We start from the raw sequence: 18,547 nt of genomic DNA on the forward strand, positions 1-18,547 counted from the left end.
GCGTCCTCTCTGTAAATTTGTGTTTACGTCAGGCTCTGGGTGTGGGGCAGGCTTTCTTGTCCCAGCCAAGACTTCCAACCAGAACTTCCAGTTTATGCTTCACAAAGAATCCTATTTTGAAGCCAAACTAGGGTGGGGCCTCCTCTGGAAACCTTGGGGCTGGCTCCTCCAGCTTTGGCTCTTTAACAAGTAGCCTGGGACCCGCAGTCCCTGCCAAGCATTCTTTTACCTGAAGAAATATTAATTCACATAACTCCTTTCTATGACATAAGTGCTGGGAATGGGGGCCCTGTTGCAAATGGGGACACTGAGGCACAAAGCAACCATGCCAGCCGAACTTAGTCTATCTATGTGTAGGTCTTAGGTTCTGAGCCACTGGGTACTAGTTCTTTCTTTCTCCTGCTAGGTTGCTAGGAAGATGGTGAACTGTGAGATGGTACCCCTGGATTCGGTCCAGTGTGTGTATGCTTATCAGCAATGGGCTCCTTGTTGCCTTACTAATGAAGTGAGGGGGTGGAAGGAACTTAGCCTTTGGTGGGTCCATGACCTCACTCCAACATGGGTAGGGTACTTGAGTCCTAGCCAATCATAACCTTAAACATCAACTTTGACCTGGCAATCACCCCTCAACAAATGCCAGCACCAGCCACCCCCACTCCTGGCTCCAGCCCCTCCCAAGTGAGAAAGCTTTACTGGAAACTTGAGCCTGGGCCACAAGAGGGCACAGGTACCCCAACTTCCCACACAAGCTGTCACCTCATTTCACCTAGCATCCTCCCTCCTGCCACCCCACCTGAACCCGACTCTACCGGAAAGGAATAGACTCAGCACCCACTCCAAGCCCTGCCCAGGGAGGTGGAGGAAGTCCAGGTTGGGAAAGGACATTGGCCTTTCAGTCACCTTAACAGGAATTCACAGATGTGACCCAACCCCCTACCAACATCTACCCAATACAGATGCACAGCCTGTATCTAGTTCTCATTACTGGTGTTCGAGACTATCCCAACCATCTCACCATCCTGTCCTCCATCCTGCCCTCCAGCCCACCCTAACCCAACAGGACTCTATCAGCACTCTTATCTCCATGTCCCTCCCATCTGCAACCCAACCCTATCCCCAAACATAACCTGGTATCACACTACCCTGACTTAAGGACATCTCTGCATCTGTTTTATTGTCTTTGAGAAGCTTCTTTACAACATTGAGCAGTGCTGGGCTTGAACATGGATGGAGCCTTCCTCTGCTACAGGAGAGCTCTACCACTGTGCTGTGCCCTTAACCCCTCACTGGGGGATTCTAGGCAGGGGCTCTACCATTGAGCCACATCCCCAGTCCCTCACTGGGGGATTCTAGGCAGAGGCTCTGCCACTGAGTCACGCCCCTAGTCCTCTTCATACTTTGCATGTGAGTCAAAGTGTTGCTAAGTTGCACACTAAGGCTGGCCTCTGAACTCACTCTTCAATGCAGATCAGTCTTGAAGTTTCTATCCTCCTGGCCCAGCCTCTCCAGGTATCTAGGATGATAGAAGTGTGCTGTAACGCCCTGTGATACAAAGTGCTACTTTATAACTTTAAACTGTGGGTAGCTGGTAGCAATGCAAACACTCTTCTTTAAACTCACTAAAATGAAATTTGCTAGGTGGCAGTGCCTCTAAGCATGAGCAAAGAATTGATTTATAAATTCTTATTAGCATTGCTTATTGCCTATTCCTCTTGCTGTGAGGTTTCTCTCTCTCTCTCTCTCTCTCTCTCTCTCTCTCTCTCTCTCTCTCTCTCCCTCTCTCTCTCTCTCCTTTTCTTTTTTAAGTCCATACCGATCTCAAACTCATCAAACAGCAAAGGATGATCTTGAATTCCTGATCCTCCTGCCTCTACCCTCCTAATGCTGGGCTTACACGTGTGTACCCCGACACAGATTTGGAACTTAGGGCTTCACGCATGCTAGACAAGCACTTTACCAATTGAGCTACACCCCCAGCTCCACAACACCTTATTTTAAAAATTAATTTTTGACCACTAGGTTTGATCTCAACATTCAAATCTTGACTCCCTTGGTCTAGACTACTGAACTTGCTAATGCCCCACCTCCCATCCTGTGAACCCCATCAGCCTCTATTGTAATGATGTCATCTTTATTAGCTCCCTCTTTCCAAACATCACTGGATCCCCATCCTTGGCTGGTTTCCAAATTTTGACCCCACCTCTGTCCTTCTTAATCCCTAATCCTGCCCCGTCCACCCCCTGGGATTAACTCATGGGGCCCCACCTAGCCACAGTTCCAGAAGCCACCTACTTATTCCCTAAACACCATCCCTTCCTCCTTCCTCTTCCTCCACCCCATCCCATCCGGGCTTGCCCTCCCCTCCCCCACCTGCCCTCTCCCTCTCCACCCACCTTGCTTTGCACTCCATCAACTCTGCTCCAGAAAGGCTGCCTAGTTCAAACTACTTTCCCAGGCTCAGACTCTTCCTGACAGGAGCCCAGGGGCACTTGATACACTCTTAGGCCTGGCACCTATGGTGGCGTGTGTCTTGGGAAAGAGGTGACGAACATATGTGGTCATCACCTTAAATTTCAGAAGAAAAAAGACTGGAGGTGAGACTCCCACTGGCTGGGCTGGTTTTGATGTTGAGAGATCAGTTAGGATTGCTCCGGGGAAGAGACTGGCGTTGAGATAGGCTGGGGGGTGACCCTATGGTAAAAATGGCATTTTAGGACAGACAGCTCAGTGATGGCTATCTGGGAGCTGGGGCAGACTAAGAGTTTGCACAATGTTGAGAGCCGAGGTGAGGAAGAGTGAGGTGTCGAATGGCGAGGAGTATGGGGGCGGGAGGAGTTTGAGAAGGAAAGTGGGCTTTTCCCCTTTCTATGGCCTGGTTCTGCCACAGGAAGGTTCACAGTGGGTTCAATTTGGGCTTGGGCGGGGCCAGATCTGGGTCCCAGCTTGTCTCAGAAGCCCCGCCTCCAAGCTGAGGGCCGAGCCCAGGCTGGGGGGTGCCTGTCAACAACAAGCTGAGCCATTGGGGGTGGAGAGGGGGAGCCTGCACCGGGAAATGGTGCGCGCGCTGGGGGAGGGAGCTCAGGGGTTAAAAGCCATGGGTCAGAGCTGAACTTTCTAGGCAGCTGGCAGCTGAAGTTGGCCCCTCACTCAGGTAGGGTTTCTGGGTGGGAGAAGGGCAGAGGCCTGGGGAAGGGGTGTTGGAGGGTGACAGGAAGGAGGAGAAAGGAGGAGGGATGGGAAGTCGGGGATACAGGACAGCTGAATCAGCGTGAGGCGCAGGTGGAGACAGAAACTTGCAGAGATGCAGGGAGCCTAAGCATGCAGAAAGACTAGACGCCAGGGAGGAGACCCAGGGTCCGGGGCAGGCCCAGAGAGGGGATAATGGGGTCAGAGGCGGGGAAGGAGTGATGGGTGAGAGAATGCTCTCTGGACCCAGCTCTCAGAGTGCAGAGGAAGAAGGGGTCACCTCTATGAGGTGATGGCAGGTCCTGGACCTCAGAGGAGTGCATGCTGCACCTCCACTGGTTCCCGAGGTGTCCCACACACAGTGGGGTTGGAGAGTGCAAGATTCAAGGGTCAGGGATTTCAGAGTGAATAGAGCTGGAAAGGTCAAGATTACAAAGCACAGAATTTCAGTCTCCGGGCTTGCTTTGCAATACCCACTTCAGCCTCTCGACCCAGGCCCCGCCCACCCTGCCCACCCCCCATCCCGGAGCTATCATGTGGCCCCTAGTGGCTACCATCGCTTGCCTGACCTTGGCCTTGTCCGAAGGTAAGTACTCAGGCACAGGGGTGGAGGCAGGGAAGCCACTCAAGTCAATGGTGGGAAGGGTCAGGCCACGGGGAGGGGAAGTGGGACCCGCGCGCTCCGCCCCACGCCCACTCGAGGCCAGGGAGGACACCCTGTTAGCTTCCTCCTAGTCGTGTGTGACCTGATTTCCCAGCTGGGGTCAGCCCACCAATACCAGTGCCTTCACCTCTGATCCCAGAGATGTCCCAGCTTAGAGAAGCCCCAACTCTCTCTGACTCTCTTGGCTCTTTGCATCCGCCCTAGTCCCCCTCCCCACCCCGCCCCCAACGCACACTCAAGGCCTCCTTGAGAGCAGGAAGCTCACAAGTGCACGGGTTCAAATATTAACAAACGCTACTATGAGCAAAACTGAAGGTCCTTGCACCTACAATTATTTTTTTTTTCTGCAACACTGATTGCTCTGGATAAGAAGAGGGACTTACCTGTTGAGTGACAGAAAGGGCTCTGAAAGTCGTGGATTTTTATTTTCTTTATGGCTTTGATGTTTGCTTTTTGAGATAGTGTCTCCTGCAGACCAGGCTGGCTTCAAACTCACTATCTAACAGAGGATGGCCTTGCCTTTACCTTCCCAGCATTAAGGGAGACAAGTGTGTGCTACCAGGCTTTGTTTATGTGGTGCTGGGGATGGACCCGGTGCCTGTGTGGGTACGAGGCACACACCAGCTGAGCTACAAGCCCAGCTCCTTTTCTGCCATCCCATACACACTCTTGAGAAACCCCAGGTATGCATGCATCACTCACTTATTCTGCCAGGAACAAGCAGTAGACACTGAGCACTCTGCCTGCCTGTGGCATCCGCAGCATATCTGGGGGGAGCTGTGCAGACATTAGTGAAACAACTACCCAAATAATTAGTTAATACTTAATTGCCATTATGAGGTAAGGAGGAATCTATCAGGAGCCTAGATATGTAATGGAGGCTTTGGGAGGCCTCCCCAGGGGCTTTGTTCTGACTTAAAGGGGGAGGGTCCACAGCACCTAGCACCCTGCACCAGCCTTCACTGGGAGATGGGGTGGCTGCCCTGCTTTGGTGCCACACCCAGGTTTCACACCCTTGCCCCTCCTGGTGCCTCACCCTGGTGCCAGGAGCCCCACATGCTGCGTCTTGTGGAACCCTCCAGAGCCTGATGAGGTAGGTGTGCTGTAATTACTTCCAGGACTCAGGGACAGAAGGATCCTGCCCCAAAGACACTGCCACACCTGAGCCAGGATACTAATCCAGTTGTCCACCCGGTCCACCGTGCCCTGCTCCAGCAGGCTGTCTGCAGAACCTCTGACCTAAAGGGCTTTTAGAATTCAGCAATTTTGCTTAGTTTCCTGTTTTTCTTTATTTATATTATTTATTTACTTATTTGTGTGTGTGTATGCATGAATGTGCGGTTTATTGGCGGGAGATATAGCTTAGGGGTCTAGTGCTTTTCTAGTATGTTTGAGGTAAGGCTTTAGGATCAATCCCTAGGACTATAAATATTGTAATATATCCTTAGTACACTAATGTTCACTTGGATATTATATAATCTATGTTAATGTATATAATGTATATAATATATAATGTATGTGTATACACATATGTATATATACATGAAAACAAAACAGTCTGCTTATTTGTTGAACCACCTCAAATTGGGGATACAGGTTCCTTTTAGTTTCCCTCCTTTCTTCCTTTCCTGCCCTCTTCCCCACTTTCTTGCAGTACTGAGAATCGGTCGCAGAGACCCATGAGAACTAAGGAAGCCTGTATGACTGACCTACATTCCCGGGCCTCTTTTTACTTTTTTTCCAGATAGAGTCTCAGTAAGCTCCTCAGGTCAGCTTTGAACTTCTGTACCCTAGGCAGGTCTTAAATTTGCAATCTTCCTGTGTTAGTTTCCCAAGGAGCTGGGCTGACAAGCCTTTGCCACCAAGCTTGACTTAATTGGCTTTTTTTTTTTTTTTTTTTTTTTTTTGGAGTTCTGTAAAATTGCTACTAAAGATGGTGGCACCCCCAAAGATCGGGTAGCTGGGTAAGGATTTGCTTCCTTCTGGAACTAGAGGGAACTAGGCAGGAGTGGGGGTTTCAGTCCGACCTGTACCCTCACGACCTTTACCCTCACGACCACAGGCGCACCCAGAGTTAACAGAGACCTGGACCATAGCTTGGCCTCTGACTTTGCTGTTTCCTTTTTCATTTTTGGAGACAGGGTCTCAGGTAGGTAGGCCAGGCTTGCCCCAAACTTGCCATGTAGCCGAAGATGGCCTTGAACTCCTCATCTTCCTGTCTTTACCTCTTAATGTCACCTTTGTCTCAGTTTCGGTTCCACTGCAATGACCCTTTATTCTTGCCCTTAACTCTTAAAACCATGTGGCCTATCCCAGCATACGCAGGTGGGGAAACGGGCTGGAGGATGGGGACTTCCCTTGTAGCTAAGTGTTTGTGGGATGTTTAGGATGGAGGTTCAAAGGCTGTCCTATATCCACAGCTCCCCATCTGAGGACTCAACAAACTAAATGTTGAAAAAAAAACCCAACCTAAAGAACCATTCTTGTCAGGACTAAGCTCATGGAGCCTTGCCTCTTGGCAGTGTTCCCTGAGAAATAAGGTGTAGTAGCTGTTTACACAGCATTTGGCTTTTATTAGCTATTATAAATCATCAGGAGTGATTTAATGGGATGGAAAAATGTGTGGAGGTTATATGTAAACACAAGGATGCCCTATGTAAAGGGTTTTATGTAAAGGGTTTGAACATTCCTGGGCTGTAATATCTGTAGGGCCCTAGAACCAGTTCTCCGCAGATGCCAAGGGAGGACTGTGCTTTTTCTACTTGACAGCTTGGGAGGCTGAGGCTGGTAATTTGCATGGTAAGAAAATATCCCACTCAGGCCTAGATGCTCTGCCCCACCACCCACTGCAGTGTCTCCATTGTTGCCTCAGGTATGCTAGATTTGAGGAATGAGTCTCTGAACAAAGTGGTTGAGATGGCTGCTCTCAGTGGAGCTTCTGGTAAGCGTGAAAGGAGGGGGGGGGAAAGAGAGGAAAAAGAAGATAGGGGAACAGAGAGAAAGAGAAAGAGAGAGGGAAGAAAAGAGGAAGAAAGTGAAGAAGAGAGAAGAGAGAGGAGGGGCATGGATAGGGAAGATAGGGATGAGAAGGGAAAGAGGGAATTACCAAGCCTGAAGAGATGGCTAGCAGTAGCTTTGATGAGCATCCTTACAGAACATGTCCTGCTGGTGCCTGAGGTTCCGGGGCGGGGTGCAATCCCTTAGACTGGGGTCTCAGAAGGCTTTGAAGTGGTATACGGACTTAGATTAGACAGGGGAAAAGAACCCTATCATGTGCCTTCTGGGCTCTCCATGCATCAGCTCAAATGTCCTCTGTCTGCCTGCACTACATCATTATGTCTGACCATGTAAATGAATGAATATCTGAGACATGACTGGCATTCTCAAGGAACTGAGATTTGGATTTTATTTTAGTTGACTTCAAGGCCCACATGTGGCTAGAATTGACATATTGAAACATATAGGTATATGCTTGGCATAAAGAAGAAGTCCTAAGTAGGAGGGAACAGTGTAGTTTAAACTTTTCAAAACCTACTTTTACTACAGGTTCTTAATCGCTTTACCTTCCCTTCTAGCCCACCACCCAGCAGAGGTAGTGGAAAGAAAGGTTATTTGGATACGGGGCAAGTGGACCTGCTTAGAAATGGTTCTTTGGGGCAAAGCCCATCTGTGTTGTCAGGAAATCAGCAGTTCAGTTCACAGAAATCAGCAGTGGCACCTTGATCCACTCACAAACGATTCATGGATATACCAGTAGTCCAGTTTGGTAGTGTCCAGATCAGCAGTGGTGGCACAACTTAGCAGAAACAGCCAGGCCTCAGCTGAATTGGCACGAATCAGCAGGAGTGATTATGACCAACATGGATGCCAGGAGAAGTTCATTGCCATGCCTCTATCAATGAAGCAAAGATCAGCAAAGACGAAGACTTGAGACCCATGAAGCCTTGCAAAGCTGGCTATGCAAGAAAGCCCCGTCACTGGCTGTTTATAGTCCCTCCAAATATTATGTGTCCTCCATGGGTTTTGCCTCACCACATGTCTTGCTTCAGCACGTGAGTCTGTCTTAGCAAAACTCCATGCAAGTCTGTATCAGTTGACATCACTCTGCCAGTTGACCCAAGTCCGAGGAAGTAGCAAGAAGCCACCAGAACACCACCAGAAGTATTTTGGTGCATTTCTCTCTATGGCGTCAAACAGAGCTCAGCTATGCAGTGTAAGGCAAACCAAGACATGCATGTTGTTAGTGAAGATTCCTTCATCCTACGTCCTTTCACGTGCTTGCTTTAGCAAAACATCCTTGACCTGTGTCTGCTTCAGTGAAAACTTCCTTCTCATGTTTGCCCCAGCAAAACACCGTCTGACAGAACTGACTTTCCAAAAAAAAAAATCCCATAAGTTTCCATTTCAGAATATAAGGACAAAGAGAGGTCCAGTGTGTTGGTAGAACAGTTGCATGAGGCCAGAACAGAGTGGACCAAGAGGAGACTGGTGGACATTTAGACAAAGAAGCTTCCAAGTGACACAGTGTGTGTGTGTGTGTGTGTGTGTGTGTGTCTAGGCCAGAGGTCAACATCGCCTGTCTTTCTCTATCATTCTCCATCTTATTTTTTGAGGCAATCCCACCAGTTGAACCTGGAGCTCCCAATTTAGCTGGACTGGCTGCCACCGAACCCCAGGGATCCTCCTGCCTTCCCCCCAACACCCCCAACCCCTAACCTCCGTCTGAGATTGCAGGCTTGTGACACTGTCCTAGATTTTTACCTTGGTACTGACAGAGGAGGTGGTCCAACTCAGATGCAGCAAGCAGTTTATCAACTTAGCCCTCTCCTTAGCATTGTTGAATTTATTTTAGGGGAAGTCAAGAATTGCAACAATTCCTTGCCTGAAGATTCCTTAAGCTAAATTGGAAAGAAATATATAAAATATTTAGGACGATTTCAGCATTCAGGCAGAATTTGGTCCAAGATGGTGGCAGAGAGTTGGCACAAATTGGATATTGGAGGGTGGGAGAGATGGCTTGGTGGTTAAGAACACTGGTTGCTCTTGCAGAGGACCCAGGTTTGGCTCCCAGTGCCCACATGGTGGTTTACAACCATCTGTAATTCTAGTTCCAGTGAATCTGATACTCTCTTCTGGTCTCCTTAAGTATCAGGCATGCACATGGTATACAGACATGCATGCAGGCAAAACATTCACACATATAAAATAAATAAGTCTTAAATATTTTCAACTGAGTATTTAGGAGACAAACTAACAGAACTCTTGTTAAGTGATAAAGGGAGGAGGAGGAGGAGCAAGGATTGATGCCCAGGTTTGGGGTGAACATCAAGATGAGAAGGCCTGGAAAGAACAGTTCAGGTGAGAAAGATCATTTTGCAGACAAAAACATCAAGGTGTGTATGAGTTACTTAGGCTGATAGCAGTTGAGCCTCTAGCTACAAAGATTGAAGATGGAAATATGAATTTGAGCATGGCTACCTGAGGGTGGTCTGTAGAACTGGAAAAGCACCCGGAAAAATTGTGTTGCAAGAATGGATGGATGCATAGTGGTTGAGTGGATACATGGGTGAGGAGTGAATATGTGGATGGGTAGGTCAATGAATGCATTGGTGGTTGGGAGGATGGATAGATGGGTAGGTTTGTAATGTATGTATGTATGTATGTATGTATGTATGTATGTATGTATGTATACATGCATGTGTGGAACAGAGTGGGCCAAGAGGAGAAAGGTAGAGATTTGGACACAGAGATTTTTAAGCGATGCTGGGTGAGTGTGTATGTGTGTGTGTGTTTGTGCCCGTGTGTGCGCGAGCACATGGCTTCCAGAAATCAGCATCGGGTCTTCCTGTATCATTCTTCACCTTATGAATCTCCAAGTGGATGGCTAGGTGGAAGTGGGTGAGTGAGTGGATAGATGGAAAGATGGTTAGGTGGATAGATACATGGTTGGGTGGGTAGGTGGGTGGGTGGATACATGGATGAATGAGTAGATGGATGAACATGTAAATCACTTGGCTGTGGATAGGTAGATTAGTGGGTGCATGGATGAATAGATGGTATTGATGACATTGTGGATACATAGATGGATGGATAGATAAATAGATGGATGATGGTTACATAAGTGGATGGATACATGGATGGATGGATAAATGATGAATGGGTAAATATATAGGTGTATGGGCAGGTAGATGGGTGGATACATAGATGAATGAGTAGATGGATGAACATGTGAGCCATTTGGCTGGTGGATAGGTAGATTACTGGATGGGTGAATGGATAGATGGGAAGATTGATGTCTATATGGATACATAGATGCATAGCTAGATGGTTGGATGGATGGTTAAATAAATACATAGACACATGGACGTATGGGATGTATGAATAGATGGATGGGTAGATGGGTGGGTGGACAGATGAGTAGATGATATATATATATATGAATGCGTGGGTAGATGGATACATAGGTGGGTGGGTAGATGGATGTGTGTGGGCATGTTGGTATATAGGTAGATGGGTGGGCGGGTAGATGGATGAATGGATGGGTAGGTATATATGTGGATGGCAAATTGATGGACAGATGAATGGGATGATAGCTGGAAGGAAGGGTAAATGAGTGAATGGATAGGTAGATAGGAAGATGGATTGATAGGTGGATGAAGTAATGAATGAGTGGATGGATGCTGTCTAGGTAAATCTGTAAGTCATTTTTTTTTTTTAACCTCAAGAAAATATAAATGGAGAAAGAGTGAACCTCTGCTTACTTCTTGGCAATCTGCTAATTCCATAAGCTCTCAGTGTCAAGTCAGTACTTCAATAGTACAAATGAGATATCTACCTGACCCATCCCCACTGGATAGAATATGGCAACCTAAAGGCCAGCGAATGAACCCTCAGTTCTTAGTTATCCAAAACAAGAATCTGACCCTCTCCCCAAATCTGGAACTATAATTCTGGCCTTTTCTTCTTCCTTAGTCCAAATTCTCTAAAGGTTTCTTGTCTTTAACAGGAATCTCCCGGGACTACCCCAAGATTCTCAATGGTACCAATGGGACTAGTGGTTTTCTCCCAGGTGGCTACACCTGCCTTCCCCACTCTCAGCCTTGGCAGGCAGCTCTACTGATCCGCGGACGACTTCTCTGTGGAGGGGTTCTGGTTCACCCCAAATGGGTACTCACAGCGGCTCACTGCAGGAAAGAGTATGTGGGACATTGAGTTTGGGATGGGGGAAAATCCTGGGGCTAGGGCTGGGGTGGGCATAGAGGTGAGCTCATCTTCTGTCTCTTACCCACCACTTCCTGCACCCACAGTGGGTACACAGTTCATCTGGGCAAGCATGCCCTGGGGCGTGTGGAGAACGGTGAGCAGGCAATGGAGGTGGTCCGCTCTATCCCCCATCCTGAATACCAGGTCACCCCCACCCACCTGAACCACGACCATGACATCATGCTTCTGGAGCTGAAGTCTCCAGTCCAGCTCAGCAGCCACGTCCGTACCCTGAAACTCTCTGCAGATGACTGCCTGCCCACTGGCACCTGCTGCCGTGTTTCTGGCTGGGGCACCACCACCAGCCCCCAGGGTAAGTGCCTACACAGTCTGCTGGAGTCCTCCTCACAGACGCCTGAGGCAGCCATAAGTGAAGTCCGAAGAGGTTTCTTTTATTACATTTTTGGTTTTGTATTGTGTGCTGGCTTTGTATTATATTAGTGTTGGTTTTGTGTGTGTGCTGGAGGGAAGGTGCATGTACTAAGGTGGTCTGAAGAGAGGTCAGAAAGCAAACTGCAGGATTCCCATCCTTTCCTTCCATCATTGGGGTTCTGGGAATCAAGTTTACATCCTCAGACTTGGCTGCAAGCAACATTACCTACTGAGACATCTTGCCAGTCCTAGGCTCGATTTATAAAAGTAAGTCTACATAAATGAAGGGATGTATTTCCGTAATATTAATATCACAAATGTATGAATATATAAAATATATAGTGGGGGTGTTACTACATAGCCCTGACTGGCCTGGCCTGGCCTGGAACTTACAGAGATCCACATGCCTCTGTCTCCCAAGTACTGGGACTATGTATCCGATATATGTATATATACTTTGCATATATATTGTTTTACATATACATTTTTACATATATGATATATTTTATTTTTAATCTATGGTGTGTGTGTGTGTGTATATATATATATAAGTGCAGGTGCCCTCAGAGGCCAGAAGAGGGCACCTGATTCCCTAGAGCTATAATCACAGGCAGTTGGCTGCCTGACATGGGTACTGAGAATCAAACTCTGGTCCCTTGGAAGAGCAGCAAGTCCTCTTAATCATTGAACCATCTCTCCTGATTCAGAACAAATGAGTATATAATAAGGTGGGCCTGGTGGCACACGCCCATACAGCCAGGCACCTGGGAGACTGAGTCTGTAGGATCAAAAGTTGAGGGGGAGCCTAAGCAACAGAGAAGTCAGTCTGAGCTTCACAGAGAAATCTGTCTCAAAATTTCTTTTAAAACAGTGAAATAGGGCTGGCCTGAGGGTTCAGTGGATAAAGGTACTCTCTAGCCACCAAGACTGGCAGTCTGGTTCAATCCCCAGGACCCACATGGTGGAAGGAGAGAACTGACTCCTTCCCTGACCTCCTCACATGGATTTTTGCATGCATACACATGTTCACAAAATGTTTTAAAAAGTAAATAAACTTAAAAGAGCTGGGGATTTAATGTACTAGTAGGGAATGGGTCTTAAATATCTGAAGCCTTAGTACCAAAAAATAAAACTTACATGAAAATGTCTACTATGTAATATCTAACACATTATTATATACTTACTATAAGAAATATATTTATGATCTGCAAATTTGTTTTTTCTTTTTTTTTCTTCTTTGGTTTTTCAAGACAGGGTTTCTCTGTGTAGCCCTGGCTGGTCTGGAACTCACTTTGTAGACCAGGCTGGCCTTGAACTCAGAAATTCACCTGCCTCTGCCTCCCAAGTGCTGGGATTAAAGGCGTGCGCCACCACGCCCGGCGATCTGCATATTTGTAGCACATGTAATGCATTAGTAAGTATATCTTTGGAGGTGGATGAACTACAAAAAGTGTACTATTCAGGTATATACATATGGCTAACACATAGCATCTCCACAGCATCCCTTGCTCCCTCCCATCTCTTCTGTGTCCCTTCCCCTTCACACTCCTCTCCCCATCACTGGTTTTTCCTGCTCTCTCACCTCTTCCCAGCACTCCTGAGACTCGTCCCACCTCTAGTTCTCCCTGCTTTCCATTTTGCACACACGTGTGTGTGTGGGGGGGGGGAGTGTATGCGTGTTTGTTTGCATCCATAAAGTCTCAGGGTTGATGTTGGGAATCATCCTCAATCATTTTTCCACATTTTTCACTGAAGCAGGGTTTCTCAACTGAGCTCTCAACCAAAGCTCACTCTCATGACTGGGACTGCTAACCATAGGCAGGCCACCACGTTCACTCCCAGCATTTACATAGTTCTAGGGAATCTGATTGCTGGACCTCATGTTTGCAAGGAAAGCACTTTAACTACAGAGCCACCTCCCCAGTCCCCACTTTCAGGTTTCTCATCTCTCCCCATCCCCTTTCCCTCTGCTTCAGCCTTCTCACCTGCACTTTCCCTTTATCCTCATCTGTTCCCACATCTGCCCCATATTTTTGTCTCCTTACTACTCCCTGCCTCATCTTTCTCTGTCATCTTACTCAACCCATCTCAATTTCCTGCCCACTCTGACTCTTTAACATCCAGGACAAGCCTCCTCAGATGGTCTCTCTCCTCCCCAGTGAATTATCCCAAAACCCTGCAGTGCGCCAACATTGAACTGCGCTCAGATGAGGAGTGCCGGCAGGTGTACCCTGGGAAGATCACTGCCAACATGCTCTGTGCTGGTACCAAAGAAGGGGGAAAGGACTCCTGTGAGGTGAGACATGGAGAATGTTCAGGGCATGTGGTCCATCTCTGTGACTCTCCCTCTCCCTGACTCTGCATCTACCTGACTCTCCCTCATCTTCCTGACTCTCCATCTCCCTGACTCTCCATCTTCCTGACTCTCCATCTACCTGACTCTCTCTCTCTCTGTGACTCTCCCTCTCCCTGACTCTCCATCTACCTGACTCTCTCTCTCTCTCTCTCTCTCTCTCTCTCTCTCTCTGTGTGTGTGTGTGTGTGTGTGTGACTCTCCATCTCCCTGATTCTCCCTCTCCCTCCCTCTCCCTCTCCCTGATTGTCCATCTCCCTGACTCTCCGTCCCTCTGAATCCCCCTCTGACTCTTCACTCCTCTGATTATATATCTCCCTGTCTTGGGTTTCTGTTGCTGTGAAGAGACACCATGACCACAGCAACTCTTATAAAAGAAAACATTTAATTGAGGCTGGCTTACAGTTTCAGAGGTTCAGTCCATTTTTTTTCATTGTGAAAACATGGTGGTATGCAGGCAGACATGGTGCTGAAGAAGGGGCTGAGAGTTCTATATTCAGATCATCAGGCAGCAAGAAGAGACCACTACTTGAGTTTCAGCTCTGAGACCTCTTAGCCTATTCCCCCTATCCCCAGTAACACTTTCTCCAATAAGTCCACACCTTCTAATGATGTCACTCCCTATGTGGGCCTAGGGATGCCATTTTCATTCAAACCACCAAATACCACTCCCTGGCCCTCATAGACTTGTAGCCATATTATAATGTAAAATATATTTAGTCCAACTTCAAAAGTCCCCATAGTCTCCCCAAAGTCCCCACAATCTCAATCTTGTTTAAAAGTTCAAAGTTTGAAGTCTCTTGTGAGATTCATGCAATCTCTTAACTGTAATCCCTTGTAAAGTTAGAGTGAAAAAGCAGATCATGTATTTCCAACATATAACGACACAGGATATGCATTGCAGTTATGAAAGGGAACATAGGAAAAAGAAAGACCGAAAACCAGCTGAGCCATCTCCAAACTCTGCATCTCCAATGTCTGATGTCAAAGCATTCTTCAGATCTCCAACTCCTTTCAGCTTTGTTGACTGCAACATACTTCTTTCTCTTGGGCTGGTTCCATTTTTTGTTAGCAGCTTTCCTCAGCAGGTATTTGAGGCAGCTCTGGCATCTTCAACATTTTGGGGTCACCAGCACTATTTGGATTCATCCCCACGGTTTCACACCATGTTTTCTTTGGCTCTCCATGCAGAGACACTCCTGTCCCATTCCTGGCCCCAGCAGCTTTCCATAGTCACAGGAGATTCCATACGCTCTTTCTTGTATCCTTGACTTTAAAGTCAGAACCACGTGGCTGAAGCTATCAAATTTTGCTGCTTGCTTGGGCTGGAACATGGTGCCTTCATTCAATTACATCTTCACCAGATTTCTGTTTTCAATGGTCTCCTTTACTGCCTAAGCGTGGCTGTCCTAGAACTCACTCTGTAGACCAGGCAGGCCTTGAACTCAGAGATAGCCAATATCTGCCTCTGGAGTTCTGGGATTAAAGGTGTGCACCACCATGCCTGGACCTAAGCTGTTCTTTAATTCCTTTTCACAAGTTGAAAGCTTAGCTGGGTAGGGTTTTGCCCTGAGGTTGCTACTGTCTTTATTCCATTAACATCAGGCTTCTCTTTATTCTGCATATCTTGGTCACAGGACTTAGTTCCATTCCACTTCCTGGTGACCATTTTCTCCTGGAATTATACATTTTGTAACTTCCCTTGCTCTGCCTGCTCCTTTTCATTATAGATCTGCATAATCATGGCCACCAGTAACTACATGATACACTCCACACTAGGCTGTTTTGAAATCTTTTCTACAAATGCAATTAATGCAAAACTCTTCAATAGACTCTGAGCTACATATTAACACTCTTTTCCTCTGAGCCAGGCCCCTATAGTTTAAATCACCCTCAGCACCACTTTTTTTCCATGTTCCTACTAGGGTACCCCATTGAGTCTCATTTAAAATGTTCAACTGCTTTTCTAATCTAAAATTCCTCCAAACAAAAACATGGTCCAGCCTATCACAGCAATACCCCACTCCTGGTACCAACTTCTGTCTTAGTTAGGGTTTCTATTGCTGTGAAGAGACATTATTACCACAGCAACCCTTATAAAGAAAAATATTTAATCGGAGCAGGCTTACCATCTCAGAGGTTCAGTCCTTTATTATGTGGAAAATATGGCAGCTTGCAGGCAGACATGGTGCTGGACAAGGAGTGGAGAGATCTACATCTTGATCCATAGGTAGGGAAAAGAGAATGCCATACTAGGCCTAGCTTGAGCATATAAGACCTAAAAGCCCACCTCCACACTGGCAGACTTCCTCCAATAAGGCCATACTTCCTAAAAGTGCCATTTCCTACAGCCTTATGGGAGCCATTTTTATTCAAGCTGTCATACATATTCTCCATTTCTCTGTTTCTCCATCTCCATAACTCTCCACCCTCGACTCCTCATCTCCCTGACTTTCAATATCCCTGACTCTCCCTCTCCTTGTCTCTTTCTCCCTGACTCTCCACATCTGTTTCTCTCCATTTTTCCCTTTCCTCCCATATTACCCCATCTCTACCTTCTATTCAGCTTTATCAACAGTCCTTCTTTTTCTCCCCAACCCAGGGTGATTCTGGGGGCCCACTGATTTGCAATGGCAAACTCTACGGCATCATCTCATGGGGAGATTTTCCATGTGGACAGCCCAACCGACCTGGCGTTTACACACGAGTCTCAAAATACCTGCGTTGGATCCGGGAGATCATCAGAAACACTCCAGAGCAGAGATGGACAAAGGGCACACAATAAAATTGTGTTCATTTGCCCGCCTCCCTCCCCTACTGTGCCTCTCTCACTGTGTGCTTCTCCCTTCTCTGTCGCCTCTGCCCTAAGTGCCCCTTTGGAACAACAGGCCCATATTCACAGTGACATTCCCTTCACCAGCCTTGGAACACTCCAATAACTTGAGTGCTCCAATCCAAACACCTACTTCATCATGACCACCATAAACTGGCGTTGATATCTGCATATTCCAATTCTGTTGGTGCCACACAGTCCCATCCTGATCTCATCTTAGTAGCAGTCTATAGATGGACCTTCCCTGGCAGGTCCTTGCAACCCTCAGACTATTTACCCCTTGGCAATGTTTTTTGTTTTTTTGTTTTTTGTTTTTTAATATTCAAGAAGGTTTTAGACTCATGTGATATTTCATTCTGAAAGTCTTTCTAGTCCAGAATCTTCTGCCAGGACCACATCCCATGCACTTTAAGGTGACTCACCACAGGTACTCTACAACCTCTGCCTAGCTCATTCCCACCCTGATATCATGACTCAAACTACATCCCACATTCTACAGGACCCAGCCCTCATCAACTCTGCTCCTCTCTAAGTTACCACCAACATGGGCCAACAGTTCTCTGGTCCATATAGTTACAGGACCCAAAGGGCCTCCTTCCTAGATCTTATCACCCCCATAAGTCTCCTGTTATCTCCCCCATGAACATCCTTACTCAATAGTCCTTGACTTCATACCTTTGCCTATGATCCCACATCTGCTTAATGCTAATCCCTGCTTTGAATAAGTCATAAAACTCACAACTTCCTTGCTTCCTTTTTTTGTTTTGTTTTGTTGTGGATGATGCATTGGTCTTGCTTGGTGGCCTGGGCTGGCCTAGAAGTCTCCTGACCATCCTCCTTTCTCACCCTGCAGAGTGTGAGTCTGATGGGCGTGTGCCACCCAAACCCAGCTCTTTGCTCTCTTGCCTTCAAAATGGGTTCATAATTTACACTGAGAGCATTGTCATGAGGGTAAATTCTAGTACTCACATTGTACAATAACCACTGAATTTGCAATGTCTCAGAAAGTGTAGGTTGCACATACTTAGCTGGGTGCTAACAATATAATTTTTTTATTTGTTCAATAAATATTGGTATCAGCCAGGATCCCAGCACCATGGCAGATGCAAGTGATAAGTAGTAAATAAGATGTAAGAAACCAAATTGTATGGGTATCGTGGTGCATGCCTGTCATCCCATATCAGAAGGTGGAGGGAGAAGGATGGGGAGTTCAAGGCCACTGCTGACCTTGAAGCTTGAGGTCATCCTGGGCTACATGAGACCCTCTCCAAACACAAGGAGGAAGAACCTCGCTGGATGTGAATGGGTTGAAGAGGTGGGAGTGTGAGAGAGACAACAGAATCGAAGATGGCCACAGGAATGTTCCTGGTCATTTTCATGCCTCACCCTGCACAGTGTGAGTCTGATAGGCGTGTGCCACCCACACCCAGCTCTCTTTTCTCTTGCCTTTAAAATGGGTTTGTAATTTACCCTGAGAGCATTGTCACGAGGGTAAATTCTGAGCCATGAGAAAGAGTGAGAATTTCCTAAAATGGGAGGCGGTCCTGAATGTGGTGGCACGCCTGTTATGTCAGCACTTGAGAGACTGAGGCAGGAGGATGATGTTTAATGTCAGCCTCAGCTACAAAGCAAAACTCTGCCTCAAACAATAATAGGAGAGGCCAGGGAGAAGGCTCTATGGAAAGGCATTTGCTGCCAAACCTGACAACTTGAGTTTGAGTATCTGTGGTGAAAAGAAAGCTGACTCCTGCAGCTTGTCCTCTGATTTCCACACAGGTGTCCTGGTATACACACACACACACACACACACACACACACACACACACCACATGTGCACACACATGCACACATTCCACACAACCCAACATACATACAC

General features: G+C 47.1%; 1 protein-coding gene across 5 annotated transcripts; it reads left to right on the forward strand.

Annotated features, from left to right (window-relative positions):
- Positions 1–2,456: 2,456 nt before the first annotated feature.
- Klk13 (kallikrein related-peptidase 13) lies at positions 2,457–17,754 on the forward strand. 5 transcript variants are annotated; one of them, NM_001039042.2, is made up of 6 exons: positions 2,457–2,594; positions 3,682–3,772; positions 10,857–11,046; positions 11,158–11,426; positions 13,645–13,781; positions 16,441–16,648. In NM_001039042.2, exons 2-6 carry the CDS (start codon positions 3,721–3,723, stop codon positions 16,621–16,623), a joined length of 831 nt encoding a protein of 276 aa, NP_001034131.2. In that variant the 5' UTR covers positions 2,457–2,594; positions 3,682–3,720; the 3' UTR covers positions 16,624–16,648. The 5 variants fall into 5 exon arrangements, with proteins under 5 accessions (NP_001034131.2, XP_006541119.1, XP_006541118.1 ...); XM_006541056.4 differs by lacking the exon at positions 2,457–2,594 and adding an exon at positions 3,092–3,151 and having other exon boundaries at positions 16,441–17,754; XM_006541055.4 differs by lacking the exon at positions 2,457–2,594 and adding an exon at positions 3,114–3,151 and having other exon boundaries at positions 3,669–3,772; positions 16,441–17,754.
- Positions 17,755–18,547: the final 793 nt, after the last annotated feature.

The sequence above is a fragment of the Mus musculus genome, chromosome 7 (genome assembly GCF_000001635.26).
Source record: "Mus musculus strain C57BL/6J chromosome 7, GRCm38.p6 C57BL/6J".
In the NCBI taxonomy this organism is placed as follows: Eukaryota; Metazoa; Chordata; class Mammalia; order Rodentia; family Muridae; genus Mus; species Mus musculus.